The following is a 24,338-nucleotide window of genomic DNA, read 5'->3' on the forward strand; positions in this document are numbered from 1 at the left end:
CATTTTGCACTGAACCCCGTAACTCTTCTCATTCCCTTACAAAAGTTGGCTTTTCACATGACAGCTGTTCTTGGTGTTCTGAGTTCACAAAAACAGTTTCCTAGTGGACATTAGTGCTACTGCCCAGTTACTGCAGCACCTTGGAATATCCCATTGTGACCAACCTGCGAAGGGGCGATGTGTGAAGCTCTCTGCTCTCCCCAAAAACTGACAGGTAGAGGAGGCAGTCTGTGTCATACCTCGAATTTTTAGGCACCTTCCATTTGGCTCCAGCCTGACAGCTCCAAAAGGAAGCCCAAACCTTGCAACGAGAGCAGCTGAACTTGCCAAGTTCTGCAACTCTCAAGCTTTCCCTGTCCCCAAAAGATAAAAATGGAAAACCATTATGTTAGAGGTTATGAACTTAGAAAACTGATCATCCTTTCAGCCTGATTCCCAAATTTAACCACAGGATTACTTGATTGCTTTGTCAGGCCTCAGCTTCCATGGAACCAGGCCAACATGAACAGCACACCAGGGCCCAAGAGCATCCACAGCAGTGTTACTCCAGCCTGCAGGACCAGCTTACAGGCTTCAAGTGCTGGCTGAGAGAATCCCTGCTCTCCAAGGGAAGGGGAAAGAACCCCTGAATCTCCACACGCAGCTTCCCGTGTTGAACATTACCCCAGCTTTATCCCCACTGCAGCAGCAGACAGCACCAACTCCACACGAGCCCTGTGGTACAAATTTATTGTGTGTCCCCCGGGGTGGGAGCTCAGTTCTCCTTCTCCTGCACAGTCTTTGTGCCCCGCAGCCGGCCCGTGCGGCGCGCGGCGATCAGCCCGACCTTGCGTCCCGCCGGGGCGTCCCTGCGGATGGTCGAGGGCTTCCCGATGTGCTGGTGGTTGCCTCCTCCGAAGGGATGCTCCACAGGCTGGGCAGGGGGAGAGAAAGACAGCAATGTGACCACAGACACTGATGGGCAACTGAAACGAACAGATTAAAGGGGACTGAGGAATAACTACTTCACTTTTCATGTGGTGCAGTCACCGTCAGGCGCTGCTAGTTCGCCCTGTGGCTGCACATTTATCTGGGAAGCTTCCCTCCCGGATATATGGCAGGCTGGTCCCAGTATCCCCCAGATCCTTTTTGAACTGTCAGAGGGAGCAGGGATGGCTGCAGACAGACTCACGTTCATGGCCACACCACGGACACGTGGCCAGCAATTCCTCTTGGCCTTGTACTTGTGGTAGGCACGGCCGGCCTTCAGGATGGGCTTGTCAATACGGCCTCCACCAGCCACGATTCCTGCAGGGAATGGCAGCAGTGGTGACACCCAAACACAGCACACGCCACGACAAAGGAAAGCAAACACCAACAGTGACATCAGAGCTGAGCTACAGCCTTCTTTCTCATCCAATGCACACGGGACTGAGCTTTCTTGCTAAAGCACTGCCGATTTTACTGCTCTGATTTCCTGAGCAACATCAAGATTTTCAAGTGAAGTACAAACTGGAATGTAGGAAATGGATTTGTAGAGAATTTTCAAATTGGCTGATAGGCCAAGAAACGCTTACAACGTATTGTAATTAGGAAATAGTTTGGCTTCTGATTGTGATGGTGTGAATTGTAACACCTATACTGTCTCACCCTTCACATGAGACTGAAAATGGAATAAAAGTTTTTAAAGTGCCTCTCAGTTGCCCCATCTCTAGGTTAGAAAAATGTATAATCTGACATTGGAAGAGCTCAGGGGATTGTGAAGATTGTGAAGAACTTTTGAGGTCAAATACCTACTTGTTTCATGACTTATTGAGTCGATTTTACTGGAGCAACACACCAGATTATTCACTTTGGCATCTCCCATGCAGAGGCAGGCAAGTGTCACCAGCAGCCATCTCAGCTGTCAGTCAGGTGCACAACAAACCTGGTGCAGCCTCTGCTTCTTGGCAGTGGTTTTGTCATCCCTGTCAGACCTCCCAGAACACTCCACCCACCTGACACCACCAACAGGTTCCCTCAGTGTACCAAATGGAAGAAATAAAATGGCATTTTCCACATAAGTCCTTCCTCAAGGACTGCAGATTCTACAGGCTGCAATTCCACTACAGCCTGAGGACAATAAGCATCTACTTTTCTGTCCTCTCACTAGGTTAAACCTTCTCCGTATTTAGGTTAGCAATATGAAGAAGTGACGCAGGTGTAAAATGTAATGCAGCTGCCAGGCACCTGAGCACAGACTGTCCAGCCTGCACATGACACTCTTTTCCAGATGGTTATTAAAACTGGGGCCTTGTCTGGAAGATTCAGTGACAAGCTGACAGTGATTGCTCCTTACCCACAATAGCCCTGTTTGCAGAAGAAATTACTTTCTTGGAGCCCGAGGGCAGCTTCACTCTGGTTTTCTTGGTTTCGGGGTTGTGGGAGATGACGGTGGCGTAGTTCCCGGAGGCGCGCGCCAGCTTCCCGCGGTCGCCGGGCTTCTCCTCCAGGCAGCACACGATGGTGCCCTCGGGCATGGTGCCCACGGGCAGCACATTCCCGATGTTCAGCTGGGCTGCAAAAAGCAACGGAACACCCACAGCTCCACTGGGGGCCCTGGGCTGGGATCACAGCCCTGCTGAACACGGGACGGTGGCACCACAGGCCCTGCAGCAGCAGGGTCCTGCACTCCAGCATCCCACACTCCAGGAGCCGGGACACCCCTGCCGTGGCCAGCCCAGCCCAGCCCAGTCCAGCCCTTCCCACCTTTCTTTCCGCAGTAGACGAACTGCCCGGTGTGGATGCCCTCGGCGGCGATGAAGAGCTCCGTGCGCTTCTTGAAGCGGTACGGGTCGCGGAAGGCGATCTTGGCCAGGGGGGCGCCCCGCCCCGGGTCATGGATGATGTCCTGTGGGAATGCACAGCTGCCTCAGGGGGACACGGCCTTTGCAGGAACCTAGGAGCTTCCAGAACTGGGGATGGTTACCCTGGGATGATTCTCAGCAAGGCACTTCAAGGGGGATCTGTGTGTCCCCCAAGGTGAGCGAGCTGAGGATTCACATTTGATATAATACAAGCTGCAGCACCTACATCCCATCCTATCAGAGAGAAATTCCTCCCTGGGAGGGTGGTGAGGCCCTGGCACAGGTTGCTCCCAGAAGCTGTGGCTGCCCCATCCCTGGAAATGTTCACAGCCAGGCTGGACAGGGCTTGGAGCAAGCTGGGGTAGAGGAAGGTGTCCCTGCTCACAGCAGGGATGAGCTTTAAGGTCCCTTCTAACCCAAATCATTCACTGATCCCAGAGCTATGCCTGGTTAAGTGTGCTTCTTGTAGCTAATCCTGTCTGAACAGTTTTATCCCTGCTATTCTGCAGTATTCAGTCTCTCCATGCTCAGAAATCCACTTTCACTTTGCCCAACCACCTTTGGGCAGAGACAGAGCTGGGCACACGGGCAGTGACTTCTCCATGTGTTTCCTTGGCACTGAAGCATTTCTAACATTCTGCGATCAGGTAAAACAAAGTTTTTGAAGCCCCTAAATAAGGAAGCACAGACTTACTGTTTCTTTTACATTTGGAAAAAAACATCCTGTCCATTCTGTTCCTGAAGCACACTGGGATTAAAACACCCAACTATGTATTTACAGACTACAGACAGGTGACTCTGACACATCTCTAAGATGTCTCTGTCTTCTAGGACAGCTCATAAACTGCTGGTGTCCATTACTGATGTTTTTCCAACCCTGTTGGCCAAAACCCCAATGTAACACCCAGTTCAAGCCAAACCTTGCTACCAACCTTCTACCATCACCTCAACTAGGTGAGGGTGAAGGAAATTCTCTCTACAACCTGAACATGACCGTGCTGTAAAACACTGAAGGGCTGCTCAGAGCACCCAACCAGCAGCACTGTTTGCACTCTGAAGTCCCTGACACCCAAAAAAGCACCCGCAGCACCCGAGAACCACTACCACACCCCCAATACAAGAATGGCCCTGCTCCTAATGCTCAGGACTAAAATGATGGATATCACTTGGAATTTCCAATCAACTACACGGGAAACTCCCCAGCCATGTTTCCCGAGGTAGAGTGAATTCTTAGGGAACATAAAACCACGCTGGTACTGCTACTCTTAGCAAAGCGCCAGCGGAAAATCCTACAGCCGGCTAAGGGTGCCCTCTCCGTTGAGACGGTCTCATAAACCTAAAGGAGTTTAACTTTCCAAGGAATGTGAGCTGTTTACCGACAGAGAAACCCGAACCCGGGACCAGCCGGGCTAAGCGCGGGCCGGAGGGCTGCGGGCACGGCTGGCAGCGCAGAGGAGCGGAGGTCGGGCACCCCGGTGCCCAGCGTCCGCCCCGAGCGGGGACCCGGGGCCGCCCGTACCTTGACGATGCCCTTGATGTAGCCGTGCCGCTCGGCGAAGTCCACGGCGCGCAGCTTGGCCGGGCCCTTCCTGTGCTTCACGTGGGCCCGGAACACGGAGCCCGCGCCTTTCCTCTGCCCGCGGATGACGCGACCCATGGCGCCCTGCGGGGACGCGGCGACAGCTCAGCGACACCCGCCACACGCTCAGCGACACCCCGTCCCTGCCCCGTGCCCGCCCTGCCCCTTCCGGCGGCCGCGCGGGCGCGGATGGCGGCGGATGCCAACGGAGGGGGATCGGGATCACGGCCGCGCCACTCCTACCTACTCCGGCCTCCCCGGGAAAGAAGGAAGCGCTGACGTCACGGGCGCGCCGAGGCCCTTCCGGCGCGGTGACGTCACGAGGGAAGGGGCGGAGCTCGGGGATTTCGTCATCTCCGACACCGGGAGAGCTCCGGGATGGGGCACAGGGAATGGGGCACAGGGAAAGGCACAGCGGGGCTCTGGGAGCTGCCACGGACAAAGGGGAATACGCAGAGATCGGGATAGGGAAGGGTCAGGCTGTGCAAGGCTGGAATTTGGATGCGGCCGTGGAACGCAAGTCAGTACATTTACTGCACAAAGAAAAACAAAGGCTACGCTCGCGAAGCTTTCCAGAATCTCACAGATGGATTTTGCGACGTTAAAAGCGGCGGCAAACCAACGCCAGTCTGAAACACTCGGCATTGTGTTTCAGTGGATAATATACACTAAACCTGTACATTATATATATAAGTAAAAAATAGGTAATTTAAAACATTTCATAGTAGTGATAGGTGTTTTCGAGCAGCGTGGTTCCACGAGAAGCCCCGCGGGGAGCGGGGCTGTTTTCCCCTCGCTCCAGACCCGCAGGTCCCGATCCAGGCGGGAGCCGGAGCAGTGCCCGTCCCGGGGCAGTTTCCATCCCGGGACAGTGCCGGTCCCGGGGCAGTTCCCCCATCCCGGGGCAGTGCCTGTCCCGGTGTTCCAGGACCTGCTTTCTCTGTGTCTTAAAACGCTCCTCGACACACTGCGAGGGGCCAGGGAAGAAGAGGGGCGGAGTTCACGGCTCCGCTTCTCCAGGGCTTTCTTCACACGATCACAGATTGGATTATGCTGGAAAAGATCTCTGAGATCGTCGAGTCCGAGCTGTGACCGATCACCGCCGTGTCACCGAGACCAGGGCACTGAGTGCCACCTCCAGTCTTTCCATAAGCATCTCCAGGAACAGTGACTGCACCACGTCCCTGGGCAGCCCATTCCAGTATCTAATCATACCTCTTGTGAACAAATCCCTCCTCCTGTCCAACCTAAACCTCCCCTGGAGCAGCTTCATGTCCTCTCCTCCGTCACTGGTAACCTGGGAGAAGAGACCAGTCCCCACCTGGCTACACCCTCCTGTCAGGGAGTTGTAGAGAGCAATAAAGTCTGAGCCTCCTTTTCTCCAGGTTCCCTCAGCCCCTCAGCCTCTCCTCATAGGACTTGTGCTCCAGACCCTTGCCCAGCTCTGCTGCCCTTCTCTGGGCTCACTCCAGCCCCTCAATGTCCCTCCTGAACTGAGGAGCCCAGAACTGGACACAGCACTCGAGGTGTGGCCTCACCAGTGCCCAGCACAGGGAGACTGACAGCCTGTTCAGTCTTGACAGACTGTCCCTGTCTTGGGATCTCACATAAACAACCAGGGACCCTGAGCTAAGAGCTGCCACGCCAAATCCTTCCTTAGTGAGCTGGACCAGAGATGCAGTTTGTAGGATGAGGCTCCAGCCATCACAGATACAGCTGGATCTGTAATAATCAGACTTTATTGTGCACTTGAAGAGCTGTAGGTTTTGGGTGAAGAAGTAACTGAAGATAAAACCCCTGTGGATGCTTTAAGCTGCCTTTGCCAGATTTTAATCAATATTAATTAGGGCATAATTGAGAGATACAGCAAAGCAGAGGTAATCGTCTTAGTGTTCCTAATCAACTTGCGCTTCACCCTGCAAGGGAAAAATGAAAAGTGCCTTAACTTCTGTAACAGCCCACCAGGTTTTCTGCATCAGAGGCCACTTTTCCAGAACAGGTCACTGCTGATGACCCAGTTCACTGAAGATGGGCTATTTAACCTTATCTGACTCATTGGAAATTAGGAGAAGCTCATCATCCCCACACATGCCATTGCTCCGCTCCCTCAGCTGAAGAACTCACGCATCCACCACATCTTGATAGATGAGCTTTCCCACCACAGTCTTCCTGGGACTGGTGGAACTCACCCTCCCATAAGATGCAAAACCCCTTGATGCCAAGGGCTCACAGCCAGGATCCTTGTAGGATTCAGCCCACACAGGTAAAAGGATTAGCATGGTCAGGAGTCCACCCTGCCCATCTGCTAGAGGTCACTGTCCCTCACACAGGCAGTGTGACAGCTGCTCAGCCTGCACCCCATGTGACAGCTCAGTGCAGGATGGCAAACTGCCACCTGCTTGGGTTTACACCTAGTTTACGTTCATGCTCAGTGGGAACATCTCAAGACACTGCCTTATGGTTCCTGTGGCAGCAGGAGTCTGGTTAATTTTTGCTACTAAATATGACAAGAGACGGATCTCTGAGGAAATACCTGAATTGGAACTACCTGCATTTCCAAATAATGTCCATAAACCCAGTAAATTACATTGGTCACTCTCATGTTCTTAGTAAGGACTTAGTAATCAATTACATAAGTAGTTGTGTAATGATTTACTACACTCATCAGTTTTATTATCCTGTATCAACTATACTTTGTTTTCATTTTATTGTTATTTAATTTGTGGTGCAGCCTTCACACTGCTGTCATCATCTGTGAAGCTGCAGCCTCTTGGTTCCATCGTGCGCTTGGGCAGCTGCTTCCCTGCCCAGGTGCTGCTGCAACATGGAGGGTAAGGCTGGAAATAGGATCGTCCCTAACTCTTCCCTGCCAGCTTTTTGGGTGTCCTGAATATGGGTAGAAATGTCTGTTCCAGAAGAGTGTGAAGAGTTCTGAGTTCACCATCATCACATCAGAGGCTGTTTCAGCCTTTCCTCCCAGTAGTGCTGAGTGGTTGTCACCTATTTGTGTCACCACAGGCTGTGTTTATGCACACCTCAGGATCAGAGCATGCTGCTGCCCAGGGCCCCAGTGCTGGTATCATCCAGGCTGACTCTTAAGTATTTTTCCATCAGCAAAAACCAGGAGGAGGCTGGGAATAGTATGCATCTAGGTCTCTATGCACTCAAGATTCCTTAGGATGCAGAAATGAATGCAAAACCCTGAAAGCCTCCAAGTTTTCCAGCCTAGATGGCATTTAGCAATCAGAGATGAAATGCAAAGACATGACAGAACTGCATTAATGATGATGTAATTTTAGAACTGATTTTTTTCTTTTATAAGAGACAACATTGGTTAACACTTTCATCATCAAGGAATAACAACATTGTATTACCTGGCCCATCCAAGCACGGACTGAGCTCAAAATAAGGTTAATTCTTTACTTTAGCTGTGCCTTCAAAATTAATGGATCCAAAGAAATGCAAGCAAGTGGTTTACATTGGATAGCAATTAAAAAATACTGCCCAGGTTTGCCAGAACAGTGTGTCGGTGTGTCGTGCCCTAAGAATCTCAGTGACAAAGAAATACGAGTGTTGAGCACTACCAGGGATCATAATTCTCTGAAATTTTGTGGAGTACAGGTGGTGCTGTGGTTTGAAAAGAGGCCCCCAGTCCCTGGGCTGATGTCATCTCCCAGATCCAAACTGTGGGATATTTCTCAGCATGAGGAGGAGGTGGCAGTGCCAGAGCTGCAGCAGGACAAGCCCATGCTGGGCAAGGCAGTGTGAGCCATGGGGCTACTGATGGCAGAACAAAAGCAGTACAGGTTTTCCCTGCCACTGCCTACCCTCTGCACTGCTGTGCAGCAGCTGCTCTCGTGCAGCTTTGAGTCCTGAGATTTTTGCCTTCAGGACATCATCCCTGGCAGTTGTATCCTGCTTTTGGCTGGAATAGAGTTAATTTTCTTCCCAGTAGCTGGTACAGCGCTGTGTTTTGGATTCAGTATGAGAACAACGTTGACAGCAACAACTAAAACATCAATGTGTTAAGTAGTGCTTATTCTAAATCCAGGGTTTTTCAGTGCCTCATGCTCTGCCAGTGCAGAGCTGTGAGGGAGCATGGCCAGGACAGCTGGTCCAAGCTGGCCAAAAGGACATTCCTCACCATGGAGTGTTGTGTCCAGTATATGAACTGGGGGGAGCTGGCTGGGAGGGGCTGACCACTGCTCAGGGACAGGCTGAGCAACTGTACTGTGCATCACTTGTCTGTCGTGGGGTTTATTCCTCTCTCTTTTTCCTATTATTATTGTTGTAATTATTTTTTTACTTCAAGTATTTATTTCAAATATGGAACTGTTCTTATCTCAAACCACGAGTTCTGTCTTTTTTCAATTCCCTTCCCCATCCCACAGAAGCCGGAGGTGGGCGAGTGAGGGAGCAGCTGTTGGTACTTAGTTGCCATCTGGGATTAAACAACAAGAAGCTGCTTTGCTTTAAGACATTACAGCCTTTACCAGTCTCGCTGCCTCTCTGCCAGGAGTTACAGCTGGTGGGAAGAGGAGCAGAGGCAGGGCCACCGCGCTGGAATTCTCTGGCCAAAGCCTGTTTTTCCACCAATACTCAGGCTGTGCTGGAGCTGGGAGAATTTGCCTATCTCCCTGAGGATTCTCCAAGCCTGGAGCAAGCACAGGGTTGTCTGGATAACCCAGACACATCCTGCACATCTGCACAGATCAGGGGTCTGAGGCTCTCAGGAAGCCTTGGCCTCATGTGCCTCCCAGGCACAGGAATCCTGATGGAAGTCTGATGGTGCTAGGCAAAATAGGCTGTGCTTCCAAAGCACGGCTGCAGCACATCACAGCCTGATATTTTGGCAGCAGCTTCATCTTTTGGCTGCTTCAGCTACAACTGTGAGCTGAGCTGGTGAGTCATGGCCCCACATCCTGATTCCAGGGCAGTAACACTGGGCAGTGGGGAAGCACCCGTGCTGCTGGGCAAGGCCAGGTCTTCTATCTCCACAGCCACTTCCATGGGACTGTGGCTGCTGGGACCCATCCCTCAAGCATCTCCCCTGGCTGGCAAGTTTGCTGGGATAACAGAGAAAGGATAAAAACTACTCCCCTGATTCTGGAAGGGCTTTGGCAGAGCCGTGGGTGCACCGGTGTAAATGCACGGTGGGAACAAGTCAAGGGTGTGTTGCCTTAATTAATCCTTTCACGACAGTCACAAGCTAATTTGCTGAAGGTTAATTGCACTGTAAATAGCAAAAGGGGTGGTGTTCTGCTTGCAACAGATGGCAGCCACCAAGAAATTTTGATGAGATTGCTGTTTGGAAAAGGGGAAAAAACAGCAAGGTTTCTCTAGGACCCTGCCCGGAAAGGGAACTGAGAAGGGAAGCCCTTAACTCTGTGCATCTTTCAAAAGGGAAGGAAATAGAGAATGGCTGTAAGTGTTTCCTCTCTGGGAATGGTATGCTGCTAGGAATATAATCCTGACCTCCTTTAGGTAGGCACTTACCTCTATGGTCTTACTGACCTCTCGGGGGCTTTGCCTGGGATTAGGAACTGACACGTGGCCTCCTGCCAACCTGCAGTGTCACAGTTCCAGTCGGCAAAAACAACACACCTGCTAATCCCAGCAAACACCCTCGGGGAGATCCCATCACTGCTGCCCCAGAGCAGGGCACAGGGCAGTCACCTGCTGCCACTGAGGCAAGGGAAGGGGCACAGACAGGAGCTCCTGTATGGGCTGCTGAAGGGACAAAGCCTCATCTCCTGCTCTGCATCCAGAAAAACTCTTTGGACTCCGAGGAAATGTTCTGCAGTGTCCTGTATCTAAAAGCAAAGGAGCCCTTTGTGAGGATCCCCTCACAGCAGCCCCCCCATACCACCCTCAGCATCCTGGTGGGGCACTGTCTGAATTCAACACTCCTGGCTTTCCAGAAAGAAAAATCCCTCTTCAGAGACACCACAGGCCTCCATTCCACTGACTGCTCCCAAAATAAATACCTTTGCTCTCTCCAGAGGAATTTCTCCTGAAAGGATCAGCGTCTGTTTGCTGTCTTGAAATAAACAGTCTCCCTCAACTGTACCAAGTTCCCCAGCCTGTCTCATCCCTAAACCTTGGAGGGAGTTCCACGGAAATTACTTGATCTTTCCCTTCTGCTCTTGCATGAAGCGGACGAGGTCCCTGACCGCATGACAACCACTTCATCATAATTGCAGCTCTCCTCTAAACCTTCCCTGTAAATACAGCACAGGGTGACCTGGAAGGAAACCATGCTCTTTTACAGGGTTTCCTGTGCTTGCAGATCATAATTTGCAAGGCAAGGATTTAGGCAGAAGAATCCTTGCCAATTCCACAGCCTGCAGGCTCAGCCCGCGTTTCCTTTTGGGCTATTGTCTTCACACACCTGGCACCCCCCGACTTTGGTAATACCCCTGGAATTCCCTGGGCTTGCAGAGGTGCGGCAAAGACATTGCCCGGGGGCACAAGAGACTCCGGCTGTGCCAGGGCGGGATTTATCACAGAAGCACGGCATAAAATCGAAGCAGTGTGCAGAGGAAAAAAGCCAATTTAGGTGACTGTGCCTTGTCCCCCAAAAAGGAGCCGCCTCCTGCACAGCAGGCTCTCCAGCAGGGAATGGCTTTGCCGGTGTTTCCTGTTATTCCCGGGTAACGACAGTCTGGATTCCTCGGGAGAGGGGAGACCCAGAGCAGCAGAGGTGGAAAATCCCAATCAAAACAACGCAATTTGCACTTCACAGACGGGTTTAGCTCTGCTCATTAATTAGGTTCTGGTGACCTCTAGAGGCCCTGAGTCCACAGCACCTGATTTCTGCGGATCTTTCCTGAAACAATGAGCACGAGACTTCTGCTTTATTTTAGTTTCAAACCAAGATTCTTTATAGCCTTAGCGAGGAATGCATTGAAGAACCGCAATTGATTATTATTCTTTTCTTGTTATGCTTTTCCTCCCACTAAACATAGCAACAACAATTCCCTGTGCGCAGCAGCCTCAAAGCCGGCACAGTAACTGTGGTAGGTATTGACATTTTAAAAAGAAATTTACTTTGTGCATTGTCAATAAGAGAGAAACTACTTCTCTCCCGTATCTCTAACGATATATTAATCTAATCACTGATCCTGGAAAAACTGCCCACCTCTCTGGTGAGATAATCCCATTGCTTACGAGTATCTAAATTGTGTGGGTTTAAGATGCAGGGTTCGGTGTGAATTGGAGAGTCTCTGCAGAGCACAGCCTTTTGTGCAGAGTCCTTGCAAGGCACAGCTCAAACCCCGTGCTGGTCGTCTCACACTGGAGTATGACAATCTTTTCTGAAAAATTATTCTCGGCTGCAAACAGAGGGGAATTGACAATCCACCAGATTCAGGGCCAAGTAACACTGTATGCAGGAAAACTACCTTCTGCCAGTATTGTAAAACGACAATAAAATTGCCAGCAGGAAAAGTGATGCAAGAAAATGGGTAAGAAAATAAGTGGGTTCTTTTCCTCATACATCTGGATCAGCTTATTTTTTCTTAATGAGATAAACAACAAGGGCAGCTGATGGAGAAAGAGAAATCCACTCAGCCAATTTTCTGTCCTCTTGAGCAGCTGAGATACAGGATTGAAACCATACCAAGGAACTAAGAGAATTGGAAGGAGAGATGGAAGGGAAGTGAGACCCTGGCCAGAGAGACATTGGGGAGTTAACTGAGAGAGGCTTAAAGCCATAGAGAAGCTTAGCAAGAAACAGAAAAGCTGGAGGAGGTGAAACATATCTGCAGCAATGCACAACTCTTTAGCAAACTTGCAGGGATGTGTGGGAGACCTCCTAAAGGTTTCTAATTTAAGAGCACCCAGCTGTACTTCCAGATTTAGTTATTAGTTGCTTTTCCTACGCAACACCCCCCTCAAAAAAAAAAAAAAAGAAAAAAGAAAAAAAAGGTTTTCTCCTTTCATTTCTTAATGGACCTCCTACCAACACTTTAATGGCAACATTTGTTTGGTGACAACATTCCTGGAGGCTACAGCCTGGACAGTTTGTGCATCCATCTTACAAACCAAACACAATAGCACAGGATTCTCTCTTGCTTGATAGATGTGACCCACAAGACAGGGAAAAAAAGTGATGTTTTGGTAATAATTTTTTGTTGTTGTTTTCTTATGGCATAATGATGGATAAGGCTTCTGAAAAAAGAAAATTTAATTATTTTCTTGGGGGGTGTTTTCTTTTTCATATTCTCTTGCTTTGTTCTTCTCCTTTGCTGTGTAGGCAATAGAGCTAAAGGGATTTCATGCCTCAAAACAGAAAGGAATTCTGAGCTACTGAGGGGAATTAAAAATGGAGAAAGGGAGAAAGGTTTAAAAATGGATTTTAAAAGAATTTTTATTCAGACTGTGTAAAAACTCTTCTGAGATTGACTGAATCAAAACTCTTGAGAAACACATGGGAGAAAAGCTCAATTTGTTAAAGATCAGCATTCTCCTCTATCTTCTAAGTGCAGCCTACAAAACTAATTTGATTTTGTTGGTCCTCCGAGAAGACCTTTAGCAAGAGAAGGCTGGGGGGGTGGGGAACCTCTCTTTTTTGATATTTGTGAGATAAAAAGAAACCCAAGCTCTAAGGCCACTTGCATAAGCCTTGTAAAGCTCTCTGAATTAAAAAAGAAAAAGCATTTCTTTTGTAGTTGCCAAGAAATGCTGGCTTCATATCGTGCACAAGCATGTTTAATTTACACAGGTTTGTTGGCTGGATACTTTTGATCAATAGTATCACAGTGCTAATCAGAAAATGACAGGTACTTTTCACGTAGACTTTTTCTGGGTAAAACTTTTGAACTTTTCTAATCTCTTAACTGAAAATGATGACAAAATATTGCTCCTACCTTGTCTCCAAATAGTGGTTCCCCTTCCCTTTTTCAGAGATAAGAGAAAGAATAAAAGGAAAGAGGTGAGAAAGAAAACAAACATAAAATGGGAAAATAGAGAAGTGAAATTCCTCCTCCCTCCAAGTAACTGTCGGGGGTTTTTTTCATCAAGTATGCCATTACATTTAGGATTTCCATTTCCAAATGGGGAAAAAACGCGACTGGCTTCAAATATAAGAACAATGCTTGGGGGCAGGCCTGAAGTGAGCAATAAATCAGAGCAGAAAATGTTTTGCTTGGGGAACACATCATGATTAGATCATAAATAATCCTCTTCTATACGCAAGATAAAACAAACACAGCTGTGAGCAGAGGCACACGTTGGTGCACAGACACGTTTCTTTGTTTGTTTGTTTGTTTGTGCACACACAGAGCACTCCAGGGCAGTTCTGTGACAGCACAGGAGGTGAAGGGCTCTGGCAGAGGGGTCGATGAAATGGTGTCAGCTGAAAACCTCATTAAATCAAAGCAGCAGAGCCAGGCACACAGGGAGCGCTGGGAGATGTCACCAGGAGGAAGCAACCCCTTGGCCAGCAGGAAACTTTGTATATCAGCCCCTGCAATAAAATACCGTTTGTTTCTTAGTAATCCTGGCAAAATATTTGATTCTCTGTGGCAGGATCACATATTGGAGGCAGCTGTGCTGAGGGAGAGGCTTGCCAGGGTATGTGTCTTCCCAATTCTCAACCCAGTCTCAAGTACAAGGTTTATTTTCTCCATTTTGGGCCCAGTTGCTGGCCTTGCAGAGGTTGCCCTCTCAACAGGCATGCTGGTGGTACTAATTATTGTTGTTTTTATTATTCTTCCTTGTCCGTCTGAACTTTTCCTTAGAAATTTTTAGCACTAGAAGTGAAAGGGTTTTTTTCTCTTAAACACCCCTGAGGAAAGGTAGCTTCAGTGTCTCCAGGGATGATTCCAAAATTCAGCACAGATGAACCTGGGGTGACACACACAAGTGGGAGCAATGCTTGGGCAACTGCTTTCCCTACGGTTCTGAGTAACTTTCCAAGATTAAAACAATTTAATTCAAAGCAAGTCTGAGGTATCCAGAGGCATCCTGTGTGGGCCAAAGCTCTTTTGCAGGGGGAAAAGCAAATTCATCTACCTTCCAGCAGAACTTGCTGGGATCTGTGTGGCAATTTCCTCCCTCTCAGATCTTCCAGTGAATTTTTCCATGACAGGGATAATCCAAGCTAATCACTTCCATTTGACCCAGTTTAATCACCACCTTCCCGAAATGGAGTTAATAGGCACTTAATGCTAAACAAGTGAGGAGGATGGTTCATAAAAGAGCTTGAAAAAATCACTTTACCGTTCCTAACATATTCTTTTTTTTTTTTCCTCCTCTTTTAATTTGTTACCCAGAGTTGGTAACTTCTGAGGCCTAAACCACAATACATCTTGAGCTCACCAAGCTAAAAATACTGAGTCACCAATCACAGCATACTAATGAATCCTCCACAGGAAAACTAATCTGTCATTTCCCTTCCCACAGGAACACGCACAAGTGGTTAAATAGCTAAAGATTTTGTACAGCCTCTCTGCCTGTGCCATTGTACACTGAGATCTCAATTCAGGTACTGGAGGCACATACTTCCTTTCTTTCAGGAATTAGGTTTTGGCATATTATTTCATGTCTGTCATTCTGCAGCAGCACTAATTTTAATTTTGCTTGGCAAGTATGACAGCATTCATAGAGTCTCTGCTTTTGAGATGGTTCTGGTTTTATTCTTTTAGCTCCATGTCAGGAAGCAGTGGGAGCAGGGTGCTCTGCTCTCTGGGCTGTGCCCTCCCTGCCATGCTCCAGAGCCAGGCCTGGGGCTCCCAGGTTCCAGGATGGGGTTCCAGATTGGGCTCCTAAGGGCTTTTATGCACTCAGAACCCTGGAACCCCCCTGGCAGGGGAGCAGTGCTGTCCTAATTAAAGCTGAAAACTGCTTATAGGTGTAGAGTATTCAATGTTGCCATGAATTCACTTTTGTCATGTACTCTTGGAATCTCCTATAAGCAGATTTTCTTTTTCATTACTGCCTATTTTTTATTTAACTGCTTTTTCAGTTATAGTTCAAATGTGGATCTTGGAAATTGTCTTCATTGCCAGGAAAAATTGCACATCCAATGATTTGGGCCATAGTGGATTTACACAGCGACAACCTCAGTTGTCTGTAGTCTTCCCATCTCTCACTTATGACACCTTCACCCTCTCTGTCTTCAACACCAAGGCTGTTCTTCCACTGAGGAAAGGATCTTGGGATCATCTGTGGGTAGAGGGTTCAGCCTTGCCATGGGTGTCTGCAGTGAGTGGGATCTGGTGTCCACACAGACATCCTACCGCGAGGACTTCTCTCATGCCCCAGCCAGAGGCAGGAATCACAGAAGTGCTGGCAGTCTTCACTCTTCCTGTTGAGTAATTCCTGCCTTCCTGCTACTGAAAACATGTCATTCATGGCAACGTGGTGGTTTAAGGCAGAATCTCAAATAGCAGATGTTTATCTTACCACCCCAAGACTTCTTGTGTAATACTCCTGTCTTCCCCCAGGCCAGTGAGAGCAAGGATGAAGGATTCAGGGGCAGCTCCAGAACTTGTGCTGGCTGTGTATTCTTGCTGGGAGGCCCATTGCCGAAGAATGGGAAATAGTGAAGTTGCAGGGCTGGGCTCTGATTGATGTCTATCCTGAAAAACGACTATTTAATAAACAAACAAACAACCAAACAAGGCATGATATCCCCAGGAGCACTGTTAGCAGGGAAGTGGGTTGCTTGCAGAGCCTCGCTGCCACCTAGCATGTGAGGTTGGTCTATATTTAGCCCTTTGAAACTCTCCAGATAAGAATTCCCTTGATGTGAACTGAAACCTTTGACCACCACAAAATACACAGTAAGGCTCCATGTCCCCAGTTCCTCCCTGCTGCTGCAGGACAGCCCTCATACTTTGTGATTGAATCATCAGGTTCCCAGTGCTAACACCCAGGCTCCAGCAGCGTTACCACACAGGAGGCAAACAGAACACGTGTTGGTTAAAACCTGACAAAGCAACACTTGGATTTAGGTCAGGCACAGCAAACAGGAGTTACTTGTACGCTGTACCTGGCTCCCGTTCAAACCCAGAGCCTGATGAATTCACACCAGCCCAGACATGCAAAGTGGCATCTGCCTTTCCCCTTTCCACAGAGATTTCTGTTCACACAGTACCTTCAGCTCCCCACTGCTGTGCCCCCACAGCTGCCCCCCAAAGGCTGCCTGGCTGCTGGCTCTGGGGAGCACAAACACTGCTGTTGCTCCTGCCCTGAGCACAAGCTGCAGAATTCCCTGCTGGCACGGGGACTGGCCCATCTGCCCTGGGCACAAAGCAGGCAGCAATGCTCCAGCTCCAGCTGCACATCCCAAACTGCAGGACTGTGACCAAGAAAGCCTCTGTTGGACCTCAGCCCTTCTTTATGGACTATCAGGACTCACAGGGCATTCAGCCTTCATTTGAGGACGGTGAATTCACCTTTCACCCCCAGGGTCTTTCAGCCTTTGTCTCTCACCTCACTGTTCCTTTATCCCTTCCCATTTTCCCCTGGCTGCTGTCACTTCCTGGTGGTAGAAGCAGGCTTTAATTTCCATTCCAGAATTGGCAGAGGCTTTTAACTCTGGACTTCTAGAGGTTCAGTTTCTAGTACTTTAACTCCTTGTTCACTAATTGTTGGAGTTGAATTTTGTCCTTTCTAATCTTTAGGCCCATCTCAAGGCCCCTTAGTGCAGCTTACTTAGCATTAATGAAGTTATGGACAAAGAGTATTAATCTTTCAATTAATTTAACTTTATTATTCCTCAATAAAAGCATGGTTACACATTTATAGGGATTATATTTACTTATATATTATATAAAAAATAGAGAATGACAAATATCATATGTAAAATATAATGAATTTAGCCATAAAGAATTTCTTGCCTTTGCCAATTCCTGATGGAAAAGAGATTCAATCAGGCTGAGACTGTAGTAACCTCACCTACAAATTTAAGACTGACTTGGTGGTGGGAGATTACTTTTTATGGGATCACTTGGGATTAGTAGCATCTTGAATGTACTGTCAGGCTGTACCAGAAACCAATTTAGCACGGCTCTATTTGTTCTTCAGCTTCTACTAAAGTTTAATTGTATACGCCTCAATCTTGAAATTATTTTAAACGCTTCTATTAAAAACATACGAGAGCAAGGCAGAATGACTTCTCTGAGACATGTCCTAAGTGCTGGGATTCCTGAGCAGCTTCCAGGCTGTTCTGAAGGGAAGCACACAGCTCCTCTCTACAGCACACATTCCCCTTGGCCTCTGCACCTGTGTGGTCTGGATGGCCAAGATCATAGAATGCAATGACTCTGGCCTTCCCCATTTTTCTCTGCTCAGTGCTTTGAAGCAGTTAAATAGTGGGGTTTTTCTTCACATTTCTGATTCTATGTTGGTTCTCATGTGCTTGGGCATCCCCTCCTCAGCAGTCAGGGTAACTTCCCAACACTGGCATTTTCAGTGCATGTCTGGAATTCTGGAATGGAGCAGTGAATTTGGACCCTAATGGTCCTTGTATGCTGCAACTGTTATGTGATTCTGTCCAAATCGCTTCTTGCCTTTTCTCCATAAATTGTGTATTTGTATCAAAAATAAGAATCCTGCTGGATATTTTTAGTGCACGTTCCATGGATTTTGGCTTTTTTTAAAAGCATTTAGATGGGGGACTCTGAGTTCTTAATTAGGCAGTGCATTGTCTGCACAGTTGCCATACATTAAAGGAGCTGGAATGACATTGGAGCAATATCCAGTTTCACCCAAATGAGGCTGTTGAGCAGGATCCAGATCTGTATCCACAGAAGGCAAACACAGTATTTAAACAGAAACAAAGCCTTCGATTTATTTCATTATTTACTAAGTGCTGCCATGGTGCTCAGTGCTACATAAACATTCCCTGCCCTGGGTTATTAACACTACCAGGCACAAGCAGGTTCAAGGCTCAAAACACCTTACATGAGATATTCCCAGGACAAGAGCTTTAAGGACAAGTTAAAAGGACAAGGTATCCGTAGAGGAATCCTGTTAATGAAATTTCAGGCTTCAAAAATAGCTGTGTGTTCCAAAAAGAAGGAAATCACATTTGAGGACCCAGCTCTCCGCCCATCCCATATAACTACCCCTCACTGTGACACGGTTCTGCTCTGTTGAGTGTGTGAGTGATGCCAGTCTGGCCTTTTCTTTGTACGACAAGGAACACTCGCCCCTCCAACATATATGGACAACTAGTAGGAGATCAGATTTTGGGGCTTAAACTGCATAATGATCCCATAAATAGGGAGAATGAGAAGGTTTTGGTCTTCACACTGCACAGCTCTGGAAATGCTGGGGAGTCACTGCAGGGTCCCCAGCAAGTGTCGCCAGTGGGTGGGCAGTAAAATCAAAAATGTTGTTCTGGAGGAAAGAAAGGACTGTTAAAGGGCATGTCTAACTTTCATAGAAGGACTAAAGGAGACAAGTTATTCGGAGGCATCCCTCAGAAGGAAGAGGAGTATTTTACTTCCAGATAACTTAAATGCATTATAAATTCTTGAGAAAGGCTGGGAAAATTGTTCTTAAACACATCAGGTTGAAATAACCCCGAAGGTATACAATTCCTTGATGAAAACATCAATGAGCATTAAGAAAATTGTGCATGCATGCTTAGGTCAGTGAAGATTACATCTTATGTAAGGCCACTTAAAAGACAGAGCTCTCACAAGAATTACAAATTATCCAAGGCCCATGAAAATCATCCTGGTTTTAATTACAACATTAAAGACAAATCCACAAAATTGTAACTTTTGCTGGCATGGCAAGCAGTCATTATAAATCTGGACAAGGGATCACACAAAAATGGTAAGTAATGACTGTGAGAGATTTCAGTACTAGCTATTTTTGTCTTTAGAAATGTTTTTCATTTCAAAAAGTCATTAGCACTTGTGCTCAGCCAAAACTTGCTCATAAGACTAAGCAGGATTTCTTAACATAAACTGTCCTTAAAAGGACACTGTCAGCTTCCAACTAGCCTGTTTTTAAGAAGAATTTTAAAGATGTTTCAGTACATGAATCCCTGGGGTGATGCCTGTCCTTTTATCACAGTATTTTACTTTTTTTTTTTTCCTCTGGCACTTTACCTTGCCCTTTTGCAGCATCAAAGACACCACATAAGCTCAGGGAACCAAAAAAATAGGGAGGTGAAACTGAGAGCTTGGAAAGCACAGCAAAAAGCTGGAAACAAGCCAGAGGGGCTAAACAAAGAACTGAAAAGGTGTACCTCCTTTTATTAATTTTCAGTTCCAGATATTGTTTGGAAAAGAGACAAAAAATGTCAGGTAGTGATGTCCCTGTTTTTCAAAGTTTAATTACAGTCAATACTGCAATAAAAATGTGGAAATATGTACAAAATTAAAACTATCTTTTGATATTAAGATGACTTTGAAAAAAAATGTTTTTTAAAAGACAAAAATTCAGCCAAAGCAACAGTTCAGCATGTTGTAGAACGGGTATACAATAGAGTTCCTCTATCCTGGCATTTTAAACCAGAAGTTTGTTATGTATATCACGATCCAGTGTCATGATGGAGGTGATAGTTCAGTGGGTACTGAGGGGCAAACTGGGAGAGGAGTCCCTCAGGTCATTAGACAAGAGTTACACAACAATTTAATGCATTTTATTATATTGCATTTGTGTCAGAGCCCTGTCCTGCACGTGAGATTTGTATTGCTGAGACCCTAAATGACAGCAACAAGAATCTTTCAGTAAGGCTGGCACTACAAGGCTGGGGCCTGAACTGGTGGAACAAGGGAGCAGTTGAACAGGATGGAAAGTTCTCTAAGGCTAAAGGTCTAGAGTTTAAACCCCACTGCTTCAGCCAGGTTTACCTCAGTACTACTCATATAATTAGTACCACTCAGGAAAAAACTTCCCTGACTTTCTGATTCTAGCTATACCATCATTTGGCCTGGAGTGTGACAAGGATAGCTGTGTGTTTATGCAACTTTTGGTGATGATTTCTTGAGAAGCTAATTGCAAAAATGGAAAAACCTTAACTCTTCCTGCTCATTAGAATAGTCTAGATGCCAGAAATTTTGTGACTGGCTAGACAGAAACTTTTACAACTGGACTTGTACAATAGGAAGTATCAACTATTGTCATGTGCTGATAAATAGGAATTCACACCATTAAAATAACAGTCAAGAATCAGTTCCTATGAGAGTGGAAGGCAGAGGTGGGTGAAGAGGTAGAACTGCTGACAGTGGGGCGGACACATCTGCAGTGTAATCCTTTCCCTTCTCCTGACCCCTTTTGAGCATCTCCCTTGTCTGATTCCAAACACTGTTGCCCCTCTGAAATGAACCTGAATCCAACTGAAACCTTTGTCTGGGCTTTTCTTACCTTCTGCATTGGCTTAAGAAGGGCTGCAAGGAGAGCCCTGAGAAACAGCCATGGTGAGCCTTGCCCAGTCCAGTGCCAGCTTTACTCCAGATGAAGAGGTCTGGAGCTCGTAATCCAGATCATCCATGCAAAATGAATTCCATGCATAAATGAGCATGCATATGAGCCTGTCATTATAGGCTCCTACCACATAACTTCAGCTGCCCAACGTTGACAACCCAGCAGGCAAAAGCCCCGTTGGAGGTGCTGTGTCTCCCGTTGACTCAGCAGGATGACAAACATCCTCACTGGTGCCTACAGCCAGCCTGGCCATGCTCCCCCTCCCACTGTGCCAGTCCCTCCCTAGGCAGCTTTCCATATACAGCAGGCAACTCACATGCTACATATACATCACTCCTGGTGCCTGCCGCTATCCTACAGACATTTATAAAATAGTTATTTGGAAATGGCAGAGCTTCTTAAAGAGACAGCCTGCTCCATCTTGGAATCACAACCCTTCTTTCTCCTTTGCTTTCTTCTTTCCATTTGTCTTCTCAGCTGCTCTTGTCCAGCATTTGGCACTGCTGTAAAAGTTGTGCCAGAGGGTTTAAAAAAATAAGATAACCTTCTCCTGTGTTTTATACAGGTCCATTCATGAAGACCAGAAGTTTCTACCCTGTAACAGCAAAGAGTTAATATCCCTGAGATAGTCTACTGTTCCACATCTGTAAAAAAGAAGCCAAAGCAAACCTAGAAGAATTTAGTATGGAAAACATATTCCAGCTTCAATGACACACTGGGGTTTTGTTTAGGTTTCTTTATTACGATGAGTCACAGTATGTAAACTTCACATGCAGTTACTGAAGTCATGTGTCTGCCTTATTTTAGCTTCAAAAACAGCAGCAATGCCAACATCCTTTGCTGCCTTTGAGACTTGAAGAGTCCTGAAAGCCAACAACGTTATAGTCCCCTTGTAAGCACTGTGTTGCTTTTTCACCCTTTGCCTAGAAAATAAAGGCGATGCTTCTCCAGGTGAGTCTTCTCCATTCAGGTGCTCCTTTCAGGACCCTGGCACTGGTAATGCTGGCTGGACTCTGCTGCTGTCAGCAATGGAGGGATCCCTGTCTGGGATGCTCTGACAAAAGGATGTCTCATTCTCTGTCTCTCCTGCCTCAAGCAGAAGTGAGCCATGCACAGGTGAAATCAGCAGAGCTGTTAGTGCTGGAAGTTCCACTGCTACTTTCATTGCTGGAGTTGTTCCAATCTGAAGTCCAGTTAGGGTGAGTGGAGCCCAAAACCAGCTCCCCACCCCTCTCCCCAGCTTTCAGCTAGGTCCTGCAGAAGGCTTGAAGTACGCAGAGAGATTCCCACTGTTCCCATTCCCCAGATGAGTCTTGTGCAGTGCAGCTCTCCAGCCCCGTTCAGAGAGCCAGCAGATTCCCCTGGCTCTGTGAGTGCAGTGCCCATCCTTGCAGGTATAAAAGGGCAGCATGCAGTCGTCTATATAAAGAATGTTCTTCAGATGAGTTATGTATAAACTGCCTGATGGCAAGGGTATCAAATGAAGGTCGAGCATCAGAGACCTTTAGGCCATTACGAAATATGACTCATGGATTAGTTAACTGCCTGTCAGATTTTCCATTATGAAATTTAACCACAGCCCATATCTGCACAGCAGCAACACCTGTAGAAGTGCAAACAAACAGGGTTATATATGCAGTTGCACGGAAATGGGTCAGCAGATGTGCTACGGTATCAAAAGAACATTTTTCCTTATTAATGAACTATTAGCTAAGGAACAAAAATGAGAGAAGAGGAAGAAAATGCTGTGGGAGTAAAACCCCATTGTTTTGAAGCTCCTATTTGCCAAAGAATCTGCAAGATAAATCTTTACAGTTCAACTGTATCAGATGAATCAACATAAAAATTCCCCTCAGCAGAATATCATTATTATACCATAATGAATATCTGTGCTTCCTAAACCAAGCATTTGCTTTTCATGAGTGCAAGTCAAAAAAGCAACTATTCCTGTTCTAGAAAATGACTATTTAGACATTAAACTAAAAAAGAAGAATGTGATAAATTTTATTTCTGAAAATCAGTGAAAAGATTTAGCCATTTGGTGGAAGACCTTCATAATTCTCTCAGCTGCTTGTTTGGAGGTGGCTGTAAATTCAGAAATGCAGAAGATGTGCTCTGAAGGTTCACCATGGGAAGTGGGGCTTTTGACCTGTGTGTCACTGGTTTGACTCCACAGGTGAGAGAGACTCAGCTCACCTAATTTTAGATGTCTACAGTGTCTATCAATACATCTGAGTCTGTTGCCCTGTAGGCAATTTAAAGGTATGTCTTATCTAATCTATTTTAAATATCTACCTTAGGATGAGATGATTCATGACCTCAGTGTCTTTTTCATGTTGTGGCTATGTCAGGGCCTGAGGTGACTGGCTTGGTGGGAGAGCCTTCCATGTGGCCAGAACAGAACCCTGCCTGAATGCTCTGCCCCCACAGGGCCGGTAGTTTATGTGAAATGAGTTGGTTAACACAGCTCCTTGCTATTGCAATGATTTGTCCATATCACAAAGCCATCACCACATCTGGCACAAATGAATGCTAGCAGGCTGAAACAGCCTAGAGGCTACTGATTAAAGAGGAAACCTGAACCACTTTGATGGATTTCATCATTACTTCCTATTCTTGCCTCTAGAGATGTTCCAGATCACAAGGTAGGCATGGAGTTCTCACTCCTCCTACCACTGTGGCATCTAATCTGTGAAGACATGAGTCTCCATTTCCATGCCTGTCAGTCCAGCTCATTTCATAAACACCACATTCATTTAAATACAAAACTGCTGCTCTACAAGAAGTTCAGAAGACATAAACTGTAAGGCACAATGAAAAACAATTCAATCTCAAGAAGCAAATTCTGAAGAGGGGTAAAATAGCAGCACACAAATACATAAAAAGCACTACAAAGAGGAAGGAAATAAACTATTCTTCCTGTTTACTATGGAGACTTGAGTTACTCCACAGTGAGGTGATATATAACAAGCTGTGCAGCCACTTCTCACTGAACAGCAGCATTTTTCCATCTTTTAGACAATGGGGAAGCCACCAGGAGCTGCTGTCTCACAGAGAGGCAGCAGCAGCTCCTACCTCACTGCAGGCACTGAGCTGCCTGCCTTGGAAAGGGGTGGGAGGGTTACAGCTCCTCCGTGTCCGTGGGTGTATGAAAGGAGCCAGGAGCCCTTGGCTCACTAAGCAGCTTTTCAGCCTCAGCATGAAGCAGGGGTTCCTCCCTCACAGCTGAGGAGCAGTGGCTGTGGTGATGTGACAGCATCCTGGGGCCCTGCCCCTTAGGAGAACTCAGTCAGGGTTGGGAACACTCCCCAGGTTTGGGGATGCAGTTGGTATTCTGGAGATCCAGTCTGATGAGCATCCACCCAGACTGGATGGATATATTTAGTCTTAAGGAAGTGTGATGGACTGGATGTCTCCAAAACCCTTTATCTTTAATTATCTAAGTGGAAAGGTTGCAATATGCACACTGAAGGCTGAGCTAAGCCTCTTACAAGGGAGTGGGCCAGAGCTCCAGCTGTGTGACCTGCACTGCTGACCAA

At 47.0% G+C, this 24,338-nt stretch overlaps 1 protein-coding gene across 1 annotated transcript; it reads right to left on the minus strand.

The window, feature by feature from the left end:
* Positions 1–712: 712 nt before the first annotated feature.
* On the minus strand, positions 713–4,726 carry RPL8 (ribosomal protein L8). The gene is made up of 6 exons (XM_066177038.1): positions 4,648–4,726; positions 4,345–4,488; positions 2,728–2,869; positions 2,318–2,536; positions 1,172–1,287; positions 713–913 (listed from the first exon to the last, which is right to left on the minus strand). The coding sequence occupies exons 2-6, from the start codon at positions 4,480–4,482 to the stop codon at positions 755–757; spliced, it is 774 nt and encodes a 257-aa protein (XP_066033135.1). The 5' UTR covers positions 4,483–4,488; positions 4,648–4,726; the 3' UTR covers positions 713–754.
* Between the last annotated feature and the right edge of the window lie 19,612 nt (positions 4,727–24,338).

The sequence above is a fragment of the Chamaea fasciata genome, unplaced genomic scaffold (genome assembly GCF_029207755.1).
Source record: "Chamaea fasciata isolate MVZ Bird 193981 ecotype frontalis unplaced genomic scaffold, bChaFas1.0.hap1 SCAF_2, whole genome shotgun sequence".
Lineage (NCBI taxonomy): Eukaryota > Metazoa > Chordata > Aves > Passeriformes > Sylviidae > Chamaea > Chamaea fasciata.